Raw genomic sequence first — 21,590 nt, 5'->3', positions numbered from 1 at the left:
CAGAGGGCACTTACACAGCATTAGGTTATGGGCCTGATGTCCTGCTCCATTTATTCTGTTGACCTCACGCCACCGGTCTCAAAGGCTATCATGGTGCAGAGCAAGACTGAAGTAGAGGTTGGAATAAAGGTCTAAACTCTTCAGTGATGAGTTTTTATTTGTCTTGGACGCAGTGATAGCCCAAGACATGTGGAGAACTCCATAAAGAGGCCTTAACTATGGAATATTTCACTGTTCCTACTTCCTGGATTATGGTGTGAACTGTGAAGGTGGCATAACGTACAGTAGTGTAACCTCTCTAGTCCTCATTCCAGGTACACTAACAGCTTGACATTATATTGATCCGGTCATTCAAAACAACGCTAGGCCTGCGTATTGCTTGTGCTACTGTAAGCAGCCTGTGTGGCCCAAACATGCTACTGTGCAGCACTTGTAGACTTGTCGCCCATTGAGCTGGGACATCATTGATCAGCAGTTGCTTCCAGCAGAGGATATTTATGATTTACTTGCCCAAGTGCATTCAGGGGGGCAGAACTTTTCCCGGATAACACTGATAACATGCTTAGGTGTGTGATTCTGTGTATTTTTGCTTGTGATGCTCATTCTCTATACTGAATAAATTGAGTCATTTTTTTTTTTTTTTTAAATATATATAATATAATATTTTTTTATTGTTTTTACAATTTTACAAAAGCATAAACCATAGCCAGGACATCCCCGGACAGATCAACAGAGAGATTTAAAAACATGTTAAAAATATTCGGTACCAGTCAGCCATTCGTCTGTACAGCCAGCAGATAAGCGTAAATTCTTATATATAAAATAAAAAAAAAAAAAAAAAAAAAAAAAAAAAATATATATATATATATATATATATATATATATATATATATATATATATATATATATATATATATATATATATATATATATATATATATATATATATTATAAAAAAAAAATAACCCCCCCCCAAATAACAGGAATACAAGTACTAGTACCAGTACCAGCTCGCATGGATCTCCAGACAGGACACTAATTATTGGAGTGAGATTTTAGTTTATATCATGTGATGTGATTTTAGGGCTGCGACTTCAGTCCTCCACACAATAGAGTAGTCTGTAACCCCCACCGTATAAATGCCTCACACTAAGGGAGTTGGAGATGGCCCAAGGAGCTCATCAGGCTTCTAGTCAAGTACCAAGTGGTATCTCAGAATGGATCGACCACTTGAGCTATCTCCTCGTCACTCTTAAAGAAGACAATGAAGGTCTTCACTTTCTTGAAAAATCCCTTAGCAGAGAGGTCTTTCGTACGTCTCCGTTCAGTCAAATAAAAAAATAGATAACGTGTTGTTGGATCACCACCGAGGGGGCGTGGGCATCATGGTTGAGATATGTTTTATCTTTTTATCATTTGCACATCAATATGTCTATTAATACCGTAGTTTCCATAATTCCACTAAAGTGGCCCCTCAAGTTACAATGGTCATTCTGGAACTAATTAATATTGTATCCTGAAACTATTGTATCTTGGGAACATAATTGAAGCCCCCAAAATGTCAACCAGAAATAGGAAAAAATGAAGATAAAAAAAAAAGTAAATATCTAATACATATAAAGCAAATCTGTACATATAAAAGAAAGAGCTGTAGAGGACAGGAGCTTCTTCAGGTCCTGTACTGTACATGTAGTGTCCTTAATAAAAAGTTTAATCCAAAGGGGCAGCTAACCCTGGCACAGGTAGAGTAGTACAGAACATGTAGTACCTCCTTGTACTTTCATTAGTAAAATGCCCATTCTGATTGGTCAGTTCATCTAGACATTGACATGTTTCACAGATCTGGACTGATTGTAAACTGTGGCCATTGTTAGTTGAGGGACCATTGTCTTTAATGTTGCAATTTAAATGTCTAGGAGTCTATTAGGGTTGAATGGAGTCAGTCTGTTGTTTATAAAACAAACCATAGACACCCAAATTGGTATTTATGAGGGCTTGCAAAAGTAGTGACACACAGGAAACTATTTCTATATTTTCTATATTATATGCACTGTTAAACACTGAATATTCTTTTTGATGCATTTGAAGGCTAATAAGGGGGGATGATTTACAACAAAATAACTTGAAAACTATTGTGTATATATTTATTTATACATAATATGTATAGATACAATAATAATGTAAATTGTTACCCTTTTAAATGGAAGAATACAAAAACTGTATACACAAAGATTAACTTTTTTTTTTTTCCCCCTACACTTTTAGATACTGGAATGTGAATTCTACCTACTAGAGTTAATGGTAAGCAGCGTTTGCCAACTAAGGTTCCCAGGAATCCCTGGAGTTCCTTGAACCTTAATGAGGGGTTCACCAGAAAACAAGACCTGTCACTTTTATAATAGGGAATGAAAACTGATGTCCGCCTGCTAGAAGATGTGCAAAGCAGTTAGCCAATCTGAGCCAAATAATAGCACTGGACAAGAATTATATTGAATGATGCTTAACCCATCAAGCTTCTTTGAGGTAGGAATGGCATTAGGGGTTTCCTCGGAGTGGAAACACTTTTCAGGGGTTCCCCTGTGGTAATAGTGTAGAGAACCACTGCCTTGAAAATCAGTTAACTAGGCAGGCGGACCATACACAAGTCATCCATCTGTATGGCCTACAATAGTTTTATCCATCTCTGTGGCAGAGTACTCTGATATTTTACTCCAGTGTGGAATAGTACTGGAGAAGCTCTCTGCTAGAGTTGAAGAGTTTTATGTTATTTATATTGTACATGCAATATAAAAGACATGAAGTCCTGTTGCTTCATTTTACAGGGACGGCCTTTCATACTTTTATAATATTGACATTTGTATTGTAAGATTTGATTGTAATTAAAGTACAGTGTTAAGATTTTACTATATAGTGTCATGGGAGAAGTTTTTGTTTTTCCCCTTTTTTTATTGTTCCTTTATCATTTTGTCACCTATTTGTTTACAGGATTGTTGCTTAATAGTTTATCATCCGTATAGACCCTTGTTACAATACGTACAAGATATGGGACAAGAAGACATGCTGCTTCCACTGGCATGGTAATGCTACATTGTGAACATTTTACTATCTTTTTTTTTGTATCAGATCTTTTTATAAAATTTTACCATTTTCATACAGAAAGAACAATAACCCCATTTCCCGCCCCTAAACCACCCCCTCCCCAACAACTGTAGACACCCCCTTCCCCAACAGAACAGTTCCAATTCCACCATAAGTCCATGTCTACGTGCGCCGCCCTGCAAAATAAACATAAGCTCAGCAGAGAGAGGTCCCAGATTTCACGAATCTTGCCCAAAGAGAAATTGGGAGACGAAAAATAGAGTGGCAGAAAACCTTATTACAGTGAGTCAGGACATAGTCATTTAATCAGGAATAACACCAACCACCTCCACGGGAGACATTAGACACACAGGAACACAGAAAGACGTGAAAACAAGACTGCAGGAAAGGTCCATTAATTTAGAGGCATCCCATCTGTAGGCTTCAACCAATATAAGGTACCAGAGTTAATGGAACCAATAATGGGCAATCCCAGACCATGTGAAACAAGTTGGCCCCCACCTGACCACACCTTGGGCAATTAGAATCCTGACAGAAACCCAGCCTATGTAGGCAAGTACCAGAGTTTTGTACATACTCCACTTCTCATCCGACAAAGGGCCTAAATCAACTTACCATTTAACCCAAACTAATGGGAAACTTCTCATGGTAGGATTGTGAAAGTTCTTTGAAAACCATGAAATAACCCCGTCAGAGTTAGTAACAAGTGATTCTAGAACAGCATTAAAGTAGATCTCCAGTGACCTCGACCTAACTTGCGCCTCCTACACATGACGTAATTGTAAATATCTATAAAAGGAGGAACGCGGCATCTCAAACTCAGCCTGGAGATCCCCATAAGTCTTATACACCATTCATACACAGCTGTTCTACTCTACGTATTTTCTCTCCCAAAATCCTGCATCAGGAAAGAAGAAAAACTCATGAAGACCAGGGTTGTTCCACAAGGGCCTAAATTTTGTACATCCCGAAATCCCAAGCAAATTTCTAGCACATCCCCAGACCTTACACAGCAGCTGGGTGGTGGGTAAAGCATCCGGGGGCCTGGTAAGGGCACCAATTTCCAGGATATGTATAACATTTTACTACTTATAGTAATCTGTATGTGTTGCATTGACACTTTATTCTGCACATCAGAAAGTCCATATTTTAGTTGTGTACAGTGTGGGGGTATGTACGGTAATCAATAAAGTGTAAAAGGCTGAATTGTTTAACCCCTTAAGGATAATGGATGTAAATGTATGTCCTGATGCGTTGGTACTTAACATATCAGCTAAATGTTAGCCATTAACCTCTCAGATGCCATGGGAGGATCCAGTCATCAAACATGGCGGCCAGAGGTCCCCTTACCTCCTCCGGCAGCCATCCCAGGGTCTATAAAGCGTAAAAAAAAAAATGAACATATTTGGTAAAATATAGTGTTAATTATCCCGTACAGTGAACGGCGTAAACGTCAAAAATTGCTGCTTTTTTTAAAAAAAATTTGTCACATTTTAATAAAAATAAATAAATAAAGTGATTAAAAAGTTACATATAAGAAAATGTGGTACCGAAAAAAACTACAGATCACGGTGATCCTGCGACCTCCCGAACAGGGATTCTGCACTGGTGTGTTGGCTAATGCACGTGTCGTCAAGCTCACTGAGCTTGTCAGACATGCGCCCCCTCCCCCCATACAGCTCTATTGGAGAGGCGGGGATGCACGAATGCTGCATAGAACTACATGGAGGAGGTGTGTCTGCTGTGGCTGAGACGGGGCCTCGTGCAGGAGACCGGGGGGGGTTTGTGGGGTTCCCAGCGTAAATAAACTTCTCCCCTGTGGATAGGGGATTAGTTTATTTTACTGCAGATTTCCTTTAAGGGGTTAAAATACTATTAGTTTAGCTGCTGATAGGATTCTTTTCATCTCTATATCAGCCTTACAGGGGTTATCCAGGAAAAAACTTTTTTTTTTTTATATATCAACTGGCTCCAGAAAGTTACTTCTATTAAAAAATCTTAATCCTTTCAGTACTTTTTAGCTGCTGAAGTTGAGTTGTTCTTTTCTACGTGCTCTCTGATGACACATGTCTCGGGAACTGTCCAAAGTAGAAGCAAATCCCCCATAGCAAACCTATTCTACTCTGTGCAGTTCCCGAGACAAGCAGAGATGTCAGCAGAGAGCACTATGGCCAGACAGAAAAGAAGTTAAATTCAGCAGCTGATAATTATTGGAAGGATTAAGATTTTATAATAGAAGTAATTTACAAATCTGTTTAACTTTCTGGAGCCAGTTGATATATAATATATGTAAAAAACATATTTTTTTCCTGCAATACCCCTTTAACCCCTTAAGGACCCAGCCCAAATATACCTTAAGGACCCGGCCATTTTTTGAACATCCCACTGTCACTTCAAGCATTAATAACTCTGGGATGCTTTTACCTTTCATTCTGATTCCGAGATTGTTTTTTCGTGACATATTCTACTTTATGTTAGTGGTAAAATTTTGTCGATACTTGTATCATTTCTTGGTGAAAAATTCCAAAATTTGATGAAAAAATTGAAAATTTTGTATTTTTTTTTTTTACTTTGAAGCTCTGTGCTTATAAGGAAAATGGAGATTCCAAATAAATTATACATTGATTCACATATGCAACATGTCTACTTTACTTTATAATTGCATCATAAAGTTTACATGTTTTTACTTTTGGAAGACATCAGAGGGCTTCAAAGTTCAGCAGCAATTTTCAAATTTTTCACAAAATTTTCAAAATCGGAATTTTTCAGGGACCAGTTCAGTTTTGAAGTGGATTTGAAGGGCCTTCATATTAGAAATACCCCACAAATGACCCAATTATAAAAACTGCACCCCGCAATGTATTCAAAATGACATTCAGTAACTGTGTTAACCCTTTAGGTGTTTCACAGGAATAGCAGCAAAGTGAAGGAGAAAATTCAAAATCTTCATTTTTTACACTCGCATGTTCTTGTAGACCCAGTTTTAGAATTTTTACAAGTGGTAATAGGAGAAAAGCTCCCAAAATTTGTAACCCAATTTCTCTCGAGTAAGGAAATACCTCATATGTGTATGTCAAGTGTTCGGCGGGCGCAGTAGAGGGCTCAGAAGGGAAGGAGCAACAATGGGATTTTGGAGAGTGAATTTTTCTGAAATGGTTTTTGGGGGGCATGTCACATTTAGAAAGCCCCTATGGTGCCAGAACAGCAGAAAACCCCACATGGCATACCATTTTGGAAACTACACCCCTCAAGGCACGTAACAAGGGGTCCAGTTAGCCTTAAAGGGTACCTCTCATCAAAAAAAATTTTGATATATTATCGATTAATGTATACAGAATAACTTCACAATTGCATGTTATTAAAAAATATGCTTCTTTCTATTTAATTTTCCACTACCAGTCCTGGCAGCAAGCATTTCAGACTCATGCTGGAGTCCTAAACACTACGAGCTGCCAGTCTGCTTTGTTCACAAAGGAGAACACTCAGAGCTGCCAGCCTGCTTTGTTCACAGCCTGGCAGCTCTGAGTGTTTAGGACTCCAGCATGAGTCAGAAATGCTTGCTGACAGGACTGATCGGGAAAAATACAATAGAAAAGAAGCATATTTTTCATTAACATGCTATTGGAAAGTTATTCAACATTCATTAATCTAAAATATATCAAAAGTTTATTTGATGAGAGGTACCCTTTAACACCCCACAGGTGTTTGACAATTTTTCGCTAAAAAACGGATGTGTAAATGTAAAAAAAAAAATTTTCACACTAAAGTGCAGTCTTTCCCCCAAATTTACCATTTTTACAAAGGGTAATAGGAGAAAATGCCCCCCCAAATTTGTAACCCCATCTCTTCTGAGTATGGAAATACCCCATGTTAGGACGTAAAATGCTTTGCGGGTGAACTACAATGCTCAGAAGAGAAGGAGTCACATTTGGCTTTTTGAAAGCAACTTTTGCTGAAATGTTTTTTTGGGGGCATGTCTCATTTAGGAAGCCCCTGTGGTGCCAGAACAGCAAAAAATACCCTCATGGCATACTATTTTGGAAACTACACCCCTCAAGGAAAGTAACAAGGGGTCTGCTGTGCCTTAACACCCCACAGGTGTTTGACGACTTTTCGTTTAAAATTGGATGTGTAAAGAAAAAAAAAATGTTTTACTAAAATGCAGTTTTTCCCCTAAATTTTACATTTTTACAAGGGGTAATAGGAGAAAATGACAAGGAGTATGGAAATACACAATGTTAGGACGTAAAATGCTCTGCTGGCGAACTACAATGCTCAGAAGAGGAGGAGCGCCATTGAGCTTTTGGAAAGAGAATTCGATTGGAATGGTAGTCGGGGGCCATGTGTGTTTACAAAGCCCCCCGTGGTGCCAGAACAGTGGACCCCCCCACATGTGACCCCATTTTGGAAACTACACCCCTCACAGAATTTAATAAGGGGTGCAGTGAGTATTTACACCCCACTGGCGTTTGACAGATCTTTGGAACAGTGGGCTGTGCAAATGAAAATTTTAATTTTTCATTTTTACAGACCACTGTTCCAAAAATCTGTCAGACACCTGTGGGGTGTAAATGCTCACTGTACCCCATATTACATTACATGAGGGGTGTAGTTTCCAAAATGGGGTCACATGTGTCGGGTGTCCATTGTTCTGGCACTATGGGGGCTTTGTAAACACATGTGGCCTTCAATTCCGGACAAATTTTCTCTTCAAAATCCCAATGGCGCTCCTTCTCTTCTGAGCATTGTAGTTCTCCCGCAGAGCACTTTAAATTCACATATGGGGTGTGTTCTTACTCAGAAGAGATGGGGTTACAAATTTGGGGGGGCTTTTTTTTTCCTATTTTCCCTTGTGAAAATGAAAAATTTAGGGTAACACCAGCATTTTAGTGAAATATTTTTTTTTTTTTCATTTTCCCATCCAACTTTAATGAAAATTCGTCAAACACCTGTGGGGTGTTAAGGCTCACTATACCCCTTGTCACGGTCCGTGAGGGGTGTAGTTTCCAAAAATGGGGTCACATGTGGTTTTTTTTTTTTTTTTTTTGCGTTTGTCAGATCCGCTGTAAAATCAGCCACCCCTGTGCAAATCACCAATTTAGGCCTCAATTGTACATGGTGCGCTCTCATTCCTGAGCCTTGTTGTGCGTCCGCAGAGCATTTTACGCTTACATATGGGGTATTTCCGTACTCAGGAGAAATTGCGTTACAAATTTTGGGGGTCTTTTTTTCCTTTTACCGCTTTTTCCTTTTACCGCTTTTCCTTTTACCGCTTATGGGGCAACACCAGCATGTTAGTGTAAATTTTTTTTATTTTTTTACACTAACAGGCTGGTGTAGACCCCAACTTTTCCTTTTCACAAGCGGTAAAAGGGAAAAAAAAGACACCCAAAATTTGTAGTGCAATTTCTCCCGAGTACGGAAATACCCCATATGTGGCCCTAAACTGTTTCCTTGAAATACGACAGGGCTCCGAAATGAGAAAGCGCCATGCGCATTTGAGGACTAAATTAGGGATTGCATAGGGGTGGACATAGGGGTATTCTACACCAGTGATTTCCAAACAAGGTGCCTCCTGCTGTTGCTAAACTCCCAGCATGCCTGGACAGTCAGTGGCTGTCCGGAAATGCTGGGAGTTGTTGTTGTTTTGCAACAGCTGGAGGCTCCGTTTTGGAAACACTGCCGTACAAGACGTTTTAAATTTTTATTGGGAGGGACAGTGTAAGGGGGTGTATATGTAGTGTTTTACCCTTTATTATGTGTTTAGTGTAGTGTTTTTTTTAGGGTACGTCGGGTTACGGTGAGTTTCCCGCTAGGAGTTTGCGCTGCGGCGAAAAATCTGCCGCAGCCCAAACTTGAAGCAGGAAATTTACTGTAAACCTGTCCGTGTGAATGTACCCTGTGGTTTATGAATATTTATAGAGGGGGCAACAGGTTAGTATGGTTGATGCTGCTGTCATTTTCCCTTTTTATATAACTTGCTGCATTTTGTTAATTTAGTTTCTTGATCACTATTTCTTTATTCTGTTACTTCAGGAGAATAGTAAATGACACATACAGGACAGATCTTTGTCTGCTTTATCCTCCTTTCATGATTGCTCTTGGTAAGTGTACTTGCCACTGTTTAGACCATATTTATTACGAAATCTTGTTTGTTTGCCAAGCTTACAGCATACTTGTCATTTTACAAAAATGTTTAAAGCCTGCTTGGTTTTCTTAGATTAACCCTTTAGAGTAGTGACAAGGTGATAGTTAGGCCCTCACAACTGTTATTGAGCTCCTGAGAGATATCTTTACAGAGGACAGCTATTTCTCATAATCTCCATTTCAGGGGGTAGGACCAGTTTTGGCATGTTTGATAGCAGTACTTGCACCTGGACTTTGTTTCCATTGGCTTTATGGTCAATCACAGGATCTCTCTGCTATGTTGTGATATAATGCCGGAGAAAGTGCACTGGACTAAACAGGCTGGCCCTGTGCTGAGGGATGATTTGTAGTACAGAATATAGACTGCATGGGAGAGAAGAGGATTATTGATACACTTGATTAGCAGGTGCTGTGTGAGCAGATATGAAACAGCAGCACAGCAAGGATTGGGTTAAACTAAGCACTTAACTGCTACTGATGTTAATGATGACAAGCTAAAGAGAGATGAAAGAGTGGATATTTAAGTTCAGGAGGCAACACTGTGTACATACAGTAACAGGAACACACGGGACATCTGCCCAGAACTTGGTGGGTGGTCAGAGATGAGAGGGAAGCCTTCATTTACCTTTTAGGAACAGTGTGGATCATATGGAGAAGACAGACAAACTCACAGATGGTTGGTACACAGCCAGGCTTTCTCCCTCTCCTGAAGCTTAGCTAGAGCTGTTATGTTCTGTTACAAGAGAGCCCCCAGTCTGACAACAGGCAATGGACAGCAGAATAAAGAGTAGCGAGAGACATAAGGCCTGCTCTTCTTCCAATTATCAGTAGAAATGTAGTTGTTCAGCTTCTGAAAAAAAAAATCTAGTCATACACATCTTACTGCTATATTATACTGCAGGCGATCAGAGAGCTGAGAACAGTCACATTGCCTCAATGATCTTGAGCTTTGATCTAGTTCTGCAACCTAAGCCAGCCCTTTGTGGTAACGTAATTGGTGACACATCAACCTCCAAGTCCTGCCCTCTTCCCCCCCCCCAAAAAAAAAGCTGTTTGAGGGGCCACAGTTCTCATGTGAGCGTCACAGCATCTTTAATGTGTATGAATGCTCTGTAATTGTAATAATGGCTACTGATAGTACAGTGCTGGGAGGTACAGAGCACAACCTTTTAAGTTTCTTCAATAAGTTGATCGGATAGGGTGCCAGTAGTTGAGCACTCTCCAATGTAACCATATCAGCTTTTCCTGAAGATCGGCCATCGATTATTAAACCCAGATGCTTAAATGGCCTATAGCTGGTACAGGTAGTTCTGCAAAGCTTGTCATTAATGATATTATTTCATATTTTTAGTTTTACTATTTTCTTTTTTCAGCGTAGAAAAACACACTTTGGTTTATAAGTGTCTTCTCTTTTTCAGCCTGCCTGCATGTGGCATGTGTTGTTCAGCAGAAGGATGCACGCCAGTGGTTTGCAGAACTCTCTGTAGACATGGAAAAGGTGTATATTTATTTGTATTTTTTATAACCTTCTTTAGAGTACCTGTCATCAAACCATATTTTCCAAGCTAACTGAGATTATATTCTCTTACTCCTCCTAACACTCCTTCTGCCCTTAAAAACTTTTCTGCATTTTAAAAAGCTGTGTATCTTACCTTTCCCCTTGCTCAAATTGTCTGAACTCCCGGCAGGAGAAAGTGGGCGTTCCCCAGCAGGTGCAATGTCACTGAAGCCTGTGAGAGCAGTGTCTTGCCATGCCCCGCACGCACTTCCTGAGTTTGGACTTCTGCAAGTCTGGGTGGAGACCAAACTAACTGTTTGACTTGCATCAGGGAACAGAACAGCGCCACCTACTGGACGTTTTTTCAATCACATTAAAAACGTATAAAGGTTGAGAATTTTAACAACAAGTAAATAGCAAAGTGTCTTATAATTACATAAGGAACAATGTATTAAAAGTTTAGTTTGGTGACAGGTACACTAAGTCTTTTTATATTGCAAATCGGTTGCGCACTTGTACCTTTTGGACTTAGTTTGTCATTTGTTTATTATTGGCAGATCTTAGAAATCATTAGAGTTATTCTGAAGCTTTACGAACAATGGAAAAATTTTGATGAGAGGAAAGAAATGGCTGCCATTCTTGGTAAAATGCCAAAACCAAAGCCGCCACCTAACAGGTAAATTTTATGTCAAGACTTTATTTTAGTAAGGTTATTGCTGCTGAAATTTTCTTGTAAGGAAACTTACACATTACAGGTAGAGAGTTGTATGTATTTTTTTTTTTCTGGAACTGTTTTTATTTATTTTTTTCCATTTGGGGCAATAATGATATTTACATGAATTAAGTGAAGAGGAAAGGTGGGGGAGGAGAGTTCAACATGAACAAGGAGATGTGCTAAGACCATACCTGATCGGTAAGCATTCCAGGAGAAATGGGGTTTGTTGAACAAAGAGCTAGAAGCCTTTTTGCATTGCAGTCAAGGTCGCTGGTGCTGGTCAGTCATTCATGGTTCTTCCCTCAGATATGCCATAAATGCTTTAAATGGAACCTTTATTTATTATTATTTTTTTAATTAAATAACAAAATCCTTTTGTTCTATGGTGTTTAGTGTTAGAATATCAGAACAGGTACTCTATACTTGGCCTATAGTTAGTTTTGAAGAAATGCTCTTATAGTTTTTTTGTTTGTTTGTTTTTTACATGCTGGCAGTCAGACAATCACACTATTCTGCTATCCGGCTCTTCACTTCCACCCTCTGCACATGTCTGTCTTCCGAGATGAGATGAGAAGTGACAGGTGAAGGGGCAAGTGCCAGGTTGCGATGTTCAATAGTTGCATGAAGTTTGACCATGATGTGGTAACATCATGCAGATATTAGACATCTTGTGCGGGCATGGTTTCGCCCACATGCAATGGATGCTACCTGGCACCCCTCCTCTCCATTTTAGGGACTAGACTTCTGGGACTAAAGCTGGGCTTTTTGTCACCAGTACTCACATCAGGACTTACTACTTTGGCCATATGCAGGACAGCATCTACTTTGCTTTAGACCGAATAGACTGACCTAACTCTGGAAAGGATTTAGGATTAAGTGTACACTACTATAGGTGGCATGTGATAGGTTGAAGGGGGCTATTGGTGCACAGGCTTTACAAGGTGCTGTGTTAGCAGTAAGGAAAACAACAAGAATTTGGGTGCAGCACTGTGTACTATAATAAGAACAAAGTGGGAGATTTATCAATAGGTGTCCGTGTGCAGCCACTTCACAGCCCGACATACAATCCTTTCAAAATACAATGGCCTCTCAGAGCCCATCGTATGGTGAAGGCAGCATCTGTCTGAGTGTTGCTTTGGAAGAGAGGCAGCTGAAAGAGAGTTGTTTAAACAGGAGTTTGAAAGCAGGAGTTTGAGATAGCTGTGAGTGTTACTTTCCTTACACTGTAGGGACTTTAAACTCACAAGGTCAACTGAGAATTTAATTTTAATAGTTACTGTCTTTTTTTGGCTGTTAATCTGTGAAATCCCCATAACTAGATGGCCTCCATGTTGGAAAATGCAGTCTGGTGTACATCTTGCACAATGTATGCAATCCTTGAACAGCAGTTTGAGGGTGCATATTGTTGTGCGAGATGTGTGCAAGTTGTTCATTTGGAAGCCCAGATCCTGGATCTAGAGGAGCAGCTGGCAACACGGAGACACATTGATAACTTGGAGAGGAGTCTCCTGCTCACTGAGCAAGTACTTTCTGGGGTAGAGGTGGAGGGAGGATAGTGGGACGGAGGTGCAGGACAGTCAGGCAGATAGCTAGGTTACAGTTAGAGAATGGGGTAGAGGGAAAAGTGTCGGGGAGGCTAGTCCTGAACTAGCACACCCCAACAAGCTTGCCCAATTGGCAGATGAGGGGGATGCCATTTCAGAGCTAGCAGTACTGCAGCAGGACTCTGCCTCTGACCGCCAGGGGGGTGTCTGCTCCAGTAAGGAGGGAGGGAGGAGTGCAGGGCAGGCCAGACGGGTACTTGTAGCGGGGGACTCTATTATTAGGGGGGGACACAGGGCGATCTGTCACAGACCGGATCACCAAACAGTGTGTTGTCTACCTGGCCTCGAGTTCGGCACATCGTGGATCGGGTTGGCAGGTTGCTAGGTGGGGCTGGAGAAGACTCAGCAGTCATGGTACATGTTGGCACCAATGACAAAGTAAGAGGTAGGTGGAGTGTCCTTCAAAATGATTTCAGGGACTTAGGCCGCAAGCTTAAGGCAAGGACTTCCAAGGTAGTATTTTCTGAAATATTACCTGTACCACAAGCCACACCAGAGAGGCAGCGAGAGATTATGGAGGTAAACAAGGGGCTCAGAAGCTGGTGTAGAAAGGAAGGGTTTGGGTTCATGGAGTAACATAGTTCATAAGGTTGAAAAAAGACCAGAGTCCATCACGTTCAACCTATATCCCTAATGAGTTGATCCAGAGGAAGGCAAAAAACCCTCATACTAGAGGTAAAAAATTCCTTCCCGACTCCAAATATGACAGTCAGAATAAATCCCCTTGATCAACGTTCTGTCCCTATAATTCTAATATACATAACCAGCAAGGTTCTTACTCTCCAAAAATGCATCCAGACCCCTTTTAAATTATTTTACAGAGTTCCCCATGACCACCTCCTCCGGGAGAGCATTCCACAGTCTCACTGCTCTTACAGTAAAGAACCCCCGTCTGTGCTGGTGTAGAAACCTTCTTTCGTCTAAATGGAGGATGCCCCCTTGTTATAGATCCAGTCCTGAGTATAAATAGATCATGGAAAAGATCTCTGTACTGTCCCCTGATATATTTATACATAGTTATTAGGTGTCCCCTAAGCCTTCTTTTTTCTAAACTAAATAACCCTAATTCTGATAATCTTTCTGGGTACTGTAGTCCTCCCATTTCCCATATTACCCCGGTTGCCCGTCTTTGAACCCTCTTCAGCTCCACTGTATCTTTCTTGTACACTGGTGCCCAGTACTGTACACAGTATTCTATGTGTGGTCTGACTAGTGATTTGTACAGCGGTAGAATTATTTCCTTGTCGTGGGCATCTATGCCCCTATTAATGCACCCCATGATTTTATTTGCCTTGGCAGCAGCTGCCCGACACTGGTCACTACAGCTAAATTTACTGTTAACTAAAACTCCCAAGTCCTTTTCCACCTCAGTCGTCCCTAGTGTGCTCCCATTTAATACATAATCCCAGGCCGGATTTTTTCTCCCCATGTGCATTACCTTACATTTATCAGTGTGGAACCTCATCTGCCACGTCCCAGCCCAAGCCTTCAACCTATCCAGATCCATTTGTAACTGCCCTGTCTTCTATTGTGTTTACCGCTTTAGAGTTTAGCATCATCTGCAAAGATTGCTACTTTACTATTCAACCCCTCTACAAGGTCATTAATGAATATATTAAATAGGACAGGACCCAATACTGACCCCTGTGGTACCCCACTAGTTACAATCACTCAATCAGAATAAGTACCATTAATAACCACCCTGTTTCCTATCGCTGAGCCAGTTACTTACCCACTTACACACATTCTCCCCCAGCCCCATCCTTCTCATTTTATGCACCAATTGTTTATGTGGAACCGTATCAAATGCTTTGGAAAAATCCAGATATACGATATCCAGCGATTGCCCATGGTCCAGTCTGGAGCTCACCTCCTCATAAAGCCATGCTGATCCCTCATAAAGCCATGCTGATATGGAGTCATACATTTATTTGTATCAAGATATTGCAAAATGGCATCTCTTAGAAAACCCTCAAACAATTTACATACAACAGAGGTTAAACAGGCCTATAATTTCCGGGGTCACCTTTTGTCCCCTTTTTAAATATTGGCACCACATTTGCCATGCGCCAGTCCTGTTAGTCCCTGTTACTATAGAGTCCATGAATATAAAAAATAGAGGTCTGTCTATTACACTACTTAATTCATTTAGAACACGGGGGTGAATGCCAGGCAGGTGACCTGTAAAGGGGAGTTTACCTTATCTCGCTGTATTTCACCTGCCATTTCATTTTCCTCAGTGAATACAGTGGAGAAGAATTTGTTGAATATATTAGCTTTTTCCTGATCCCCGTTTATAATTTCTTTATCATTTTTTAAAGGGCCTACACTTTCATTTTTGACCTTTTTGCTATTTATATAGTTAAAAAAACATTTTGGGGTTAGTGTTACTCTCTTTGGCAATGAGTCTTTCTGTCTCTATTTTTGCGGCTTTTATCTGTTTTTTTACATATTTTACATTTTTCTCTATAGCTTTTTAATGCTTCTTCCCTGCCGTCCTCTTTTAGTAGTATAAATGCTTTATTTTTGTCATTTATTGCCCCCTTAACATTTTTATTCATCCGTATTGGTTTTCTTTTATTTCTGACCCTTTTATTCCCATAAGGTATATACATCTTACAGTGAGAATTTAAAATATTTTTAAGTCTCCCATTTCATGTCAGTATTCTTGTTTTTAAGGACATTATCCCATTTTATATTGTTAAGGGCTTCTCTGAGTTGGTCAAACTTTGCTTTCCTAAAGTTTATTGTTTTTGTGGCCCCTCGAGAGATTCCCTTATTGAAGAACAAGTTATAATGTATTATATTATGATCACTATTTCCTAGGTGTCCTTCAACTTGCACATTAGTTACTCAGGTCTGATGGTTAATATTAAGTCTAGTACGGCGCCCCCTCTGGTCGGGCTCTGCACCATTTGGGATATATAATTGTCTTTAACTATCCTGATATAAATTGGGAGACTGAGTCCTGTGAATCTCATAAAGGAAACAGGTTTCTGACTATAGCTAAAGTCCCCCATTATTATCACATCATTCTGACTTGCTGCCTTGTTTATTTGCCTCATTAATTGATCTTCTGCTTCTTCCATTATGTTCGGTGGCTTATAGTAAACCCCTATCAGAATTTTATTTTTATCTCCATATATTTCTACCCATAATGACTCCACAATATTGTTTCCCTCCCGTATATCCTCCTGCAGTGCGGCCTTCAGACTGGACTTTACATAAAGACAGACTCCTCCCCATTTCTGTTTTTGTCCGATCCTTCCTGAATAGACTATAACCCTGTATGTTGATCGCCCAGTCACAGCCATCATCCAACCAAGTCTCTGTTATACCCACTATGTCATAATCCTCCTCAGACATCAACCACTCCAGTCCATCAGTTTTATTGGTCAGACTTGTGGCATTAGTCAACATGCAATTTAATGGCATATGGTTTTTCTTCCTTTGACGCCTATCTCTATTAACTATTCTAACCCCTCCCTCCACTCCACCCCCAGGTACATTAATAAGTCCCCCCTCTCTATCTACACTATCTTCCCCCTCTATGTTGTAGGTTCCCTCCCCCCAGCCCCTAGTTTAACCTCCTTAACGGTTATCCCGAGCATGACTCGGGGTTAATTTTCCCTGCCAGGAGCGGTAACCCCGAGTCACGCTCGGTGTAGAATTGCAGAGTTGCCGGCCAGGCTGCACGATATATCGCAAAAGCAATCAAATTGCGATTTTTGCGATATAGCGATACAGCCCCCGGGAAAATATGCGATTATCTGCTCTGGTCGGCTCCTGTGGCTGGGGCCGGCCAGAGCAGGTAAAGACAAATACTAAAAGTCAGTGTTTCTCAACCAAGGGGCCTCCAGATGTTGCAAAACTATAACTCTCAGCATGCCCGAACAGCCAAAGGCTGTCCCGGCATGCTGGGAGTAGTAGTTTTACAACAGCTGGAGGCAGCCTGGTAGAAAAACATTGAGCTAAGTGTAAAAGGAAAAAGGAGGAAAATAAAAAAAACTTCTGCTTACCTACACCTGGTCCTTGCAGATGGCGTTCCCTTCCGTGCAGTCCGGTGTCTCCTCTCCATTATTCATCTTGTAGGACCTTTCCCTTTTCAGCCAATCACCGGCCGCAGTGGTGTCACGTGTCAAGCCAGTGATTGGCTGAAGGGGAAAGGACTTGTTCTGCAGCAAATACACTAGGTTTGCCGGGCAGATTTCAAACCTAGTGTATGTTGCTGCAGGACAAGGTGACAATGAATGAATGAATGTGACGGGGGGAGGAAGAATGTAACAAAAGGGGGGGTGGGGGGAGAATGAGACAAAGGGGGGGGGGGAAGATTGTGACAAAGGGAGGAAGAATGTGACAAGGGGGTATGTGACGGGGGGAGGGGAATGTGACATGGAGGGGGGAGGAGAATGTGATAAGGGGGGGAATGTGACAAGGGGGAGGAGAATGTGATAAGGGGGGGGGGGAATGTGACGGGGGAGATGTGAAATGGGCGGGGGGGAGATGTGAAATTTCAATGCAAACAATTGTACCGCTTTTGGTACAAATTTCCACACATAATCATACCGCCAGGGAGGCTAAACACTCCTCCACCCTTCTAGCCATCTTCTCCCCAAGCACAGCTGCACCCTCCACACTGAGGTGCAGCCCATCCCTACGGTAGAACCGATAACCGACAGCGAAGTCAGCCCAGTTCTCCGTGAACCCAAACCCCTCCTTCCTACACCAGCTTCTGAGCCACTTGTTTACCTCCCTAATCTCCTGCTGCCTCTCTGGTGTGGCTCGTGGTACAGGTAATATTTCAGAAAATATTACCTTGGAGGTCCTTGCCTTAAGCTTGCGGCCTAATTCCCTGAAATCATTTTTAAGGACACTCCACCTACCTCTTACTTTGTCATTGGTGCCAATATGTATCATGACTGCTGGGTCCTCTCCAGCCCCACCCAGCAACCTGTCAACCAGATCTGCAATGTTCCGAACTCGAGCGCCAGGAAAAAAAAAAAAAAAAAGAATTAAAGGTGAGAAGGCTTTGACAATTTTTCTTTCGGTTACGGGCTCTACTGTAGGGACGGGCTGCACCTCAATGGGGAGGGTGCAACTGTGCTTGGGGAGAAGATGGCTAGAAGGGTGGAGGAGTGTATAAACCATGGACTGGGGGGGAGGGAACCTACAACGTAGAGGGGAAAGATAGTGTAAATAGAGAGGGGGGACTTATTAAAGTATCTGGTGGTGGAGTGGAGGGGTTAGAATAGTTAATAGGGATAGGCTTCATAGGAAAAAAAACATACATGTTTTTAATTGCATGTTGACTAATGCCTGAAGTCTGTCCAATAAAACAGAGGAACTGGAGTTGATAATGTCTGAGGAGAATTATGACATAGTGGGTATAACAGAGACTTGGTTGGATGATAGCTGTGACTGGGCGGTCAACATACAGGGTTATAGTCTATTCAGGAAGGATCGGACAAAATGGAAAGGGGGAGGAGTTTATTTTTTGTAAAGTCCAGTCTGAAGGCCGCACTGCGGGAGGATATATGGGAGGGAAGCAATAATGTGGAGTCATTATGGGTAGAAATATATGGAGATTAAAAAAAAAAAAAAAAAAAATTCTGATAGGGGTTTGTTATTAGCCACCAAACATAATGGAAGCGCCAGAATATCAATAACTGAGGCAAATAAACAAGGCAGCAAATCAGAATGATGTGATAATAATGGGAGACTTTAACTATCCTGATATAAACTGGGAGACCGAGACATGTGAATCTCATAAAGGAAACAAGTTTCTTACTATAGCTAAAGACAATTATCTGTCCAAAATGGTGCAGGGCCCGACCAGAGGGGGCACCCTACTAGACTTAATATTAACCAACAGACCTGACAGAGTAACTAATGTACAAGTAGAAGGACACCTAGGAAATAGTGATCATAATATAATACATTATAACTTGTTCTTCAATAAGGGAATCCTGTGAGGGGCAACAAAAACAATGAACGGAAGGCAAAGTTTGATCAACTCAGAGAAGCCCTTAACAATATAAAATGGGATAATGTCATCAAAAACAAGTGTTACAAAATATTAACCCCTTAAGGACCGGAGGTTTTCCGTTTTTGCATTTTCGTTTTTTGCTCCTTGCCTTTAAAAAATCATAACTCTTTCAAATTTACACCTAAAAATCCATATGATGGCTTATTTTTTGCGCCACCAATTCTACTTTGTAATGACGTCAGTCATTTTGCCCAAAAATCTATGGTGAAGCGGGAAAAAAAATCATTGTGCGACAAAATTGAAAAAAAAACGCTGTTTTGTAACTTTTGGGGGCTTCCGTTTCTACGTAGTACATTTTTCGGTAAAAATGACACCTGATATGTATTCTGTAGGTCCATACGATTAAAATGATACCCTACTTATATAGATTTGATTTTGTCGGACTTCTGGAAAAAATCATAACTACATGCAGGAAAATTAATACGTTTAAAATTGTCATCTTCTGACCCCTATAACTTTTTTTTTTATTTTTCCGTGTATGGGGCGGTATGAGCGCTCATTTTTTGCGCCGTGATCTGAAGTTTTTAACGGTACCATTTTTGCATTGATAGGACTTATTGATCACTTTTTATTCATTTTTAAATGATATAAAAAGTGACCAAAAATGCACTATTTTGGACTTTGGAATTTTTTTGCGCGCACGCCATTGACCGAGCGGTTTAATTAATGATATATTTTTATAATTCGGACATTTCCGCACGCGGTGATACCACATATGTTTATTTTTATTTTTATTTACACTGTGTTTTTTTTTTTTTTTATTGGAAAAGGGGGGCGATTCAAACTTTTAATAGGGGAGGAGTTAAATGATCTTTATTCACTTTTTTTTTCCACTTTTTTTGTGCAGTGTTATAGCTCCCATAGGGACCTATAACACTGCACACACTGATCTTCTATGTTGATCACTGGTTTCTCATAAGAAACCAGTGATCAACGATTCTGCCGGATGACTGCTCATGCCTGGATCTCAGGCACTGAGCAGTCATTCGGCGATCGGATAGCGAGGAGGCAGGAAGGGGCCCTCCCGCTGTCCTGTCAGCTGTTCGGGATGCCACGATTAGCCGCGGCTATCCCGAACAGCCCGACTGAGCTAGCCGGGAACTTTCACTTTCACTTTTAGCCGCGCGGCTCAGCTTTGAGCGCGCGGCGCCGCGATCGGCGCTGCACGCTATTAGAGGCGGGTCCCGGCTTCACTATGACGCCGGGCCCGCCATGATATGACGCGGGGTTACTGTGTAACCCCGCGTTATATCAGAAGAGCAGGACCAAGGACGTACCGGTACGTCCTTGGTCCTTAAGGGGTTAAAGGGGTACTCCGGTGGAAAACTTTTTTTTTTAAATCAACTGGTGCCAAAGTTAAACAGATTTGTAAATTACTTCTATTAAAAAATATTAATCCTCCGGAGTACCCCTTTAACCCCTTGGGGACGGAGTGTTTTTCCGTTTTTGTACTTTCGTTTTTTCCTCCAAAAAACATAACCCTTTCAATTTTGCACCTAAAAATCCATATGATGCCTTATTTTATGCGCCACTAATTCTACTTAGTAATGACATCGGTCACTTTACCCAAAAATCTACAGCAAAACGGAAAAAAAAATAATTGTGCGACAAAAATGAAGAAAAAACACCATTTTGTAACTTTTGGGGGCTTCCGTTTTTACGCAGTAGATTTTTCGGTAAAAATGACACCTGATATGTATTCTGTAGGTCCATACCATTAAAATGATACCCTACTTATATAGGTTTGATTTTGTCGCACTTCTGGAAAAAATCATGACTACATGCAGGACATTTATACGTTTAAAATTGTCATCTTCTGACCCCTATAATTTTTTTTTATTTTTCCGCGTATGGGGCGGTATGAGGGCTCATTTTTTGCCGTGATCTGAAGTTTTTAGCGGTACCATTTTTGTATTGATCGGACTTTTTGATCGCTTTTTATTCATTTTTTTCATGATATAAAAAGTGACCAAAATACGCTATTTTGGACTTTTGGAATTTTTTTGCGTGTACGCCATTGATCGTGTGGTTTAATTAATGATATATTTTCATAATTTGGACATTTCCGCACGCGGCGATATCACATGTTGTTTTTTATTTACATAGTTTTTTTTTTAAATGGAAAAAGGGGGGTGATTCAAACTTTTATTATGGAAGGGGGTAAATGATCTTTATTAATTATTCTTTTTTTTCCTAAATATATATATATATTTATATATATTAATATATATTAAATTTTATTTTTTTTTGCAATGTTATAGCTCCCATGGGGAGCGGCGACCAATAGCAAATCGGGGGTGGGGGGTGGGTGTGTTTAACGTTCGGTTCCCCCTTTCTGCCCACCCACAGTAGGACGGGCAGAACGGGGAAACCGACGGGAACCGGCGCCAAAGTCCACATACCCATTGGTATGCAGTTTTTTTGCACTACAGTATTCCTTTAAGTAGGTAGTCCCCCTTCAGGTAGGTATGTCCCATTATG

At 40.8% G+C, this 21,590-nt stretch overlaps 1 protein-coding gene across 1 annotated transcript in view; it reads left to right on the top strand.

The window, feature by feature from the left end:
• The window catches only part of CCNC (cyclin C), a 46,419-nt gene that overhangs the window by 19,778 nt on the left and 5,051 nt on the right, over positions 1-21,590 (top strand). The window contains exons 7-11 of the mRNA XM_056566180.1: positions 2,266-2,301; positions 2,986-3,077; positions 9,136-9,203; positions 10,665-10,744; positions 11,302-11,420. Of these exons, the coding sequence (XP_056422155.1) occupies positions 2,266-2,301; positions 2,986-3,077; positions 9,136-9,203; positions 10,665-10,744; positions 11,302-11,420 (395 nt within the window). The remainder of the gene's footprint in view (positions 1-2,265; positions 2,302-2,985; positions 3,078-9,135; positions 9,204-10,664; positions 10,745-11,301; positions 11,421-21,590) is intronic.

Source organism: Hyla sarda, chromosome 3, assembly GCF_029499605.1.
Source record: "Hyla sarda isolate aHylSar1 chromosome 3, aHylSar1.hap1, whole genome shotgun sequence".
In the NCBI taxonomy this organism is placed as follows: Eukaryota; Metazoa; Chordata; class Amphibia; order Anura; family Hylidae; genus Hyla; species Hyla sarda.
Note: the sequence above shows the minus strand (reverse complement) of the source record. Positions and strands in the feature narration are given on the sequence as shown.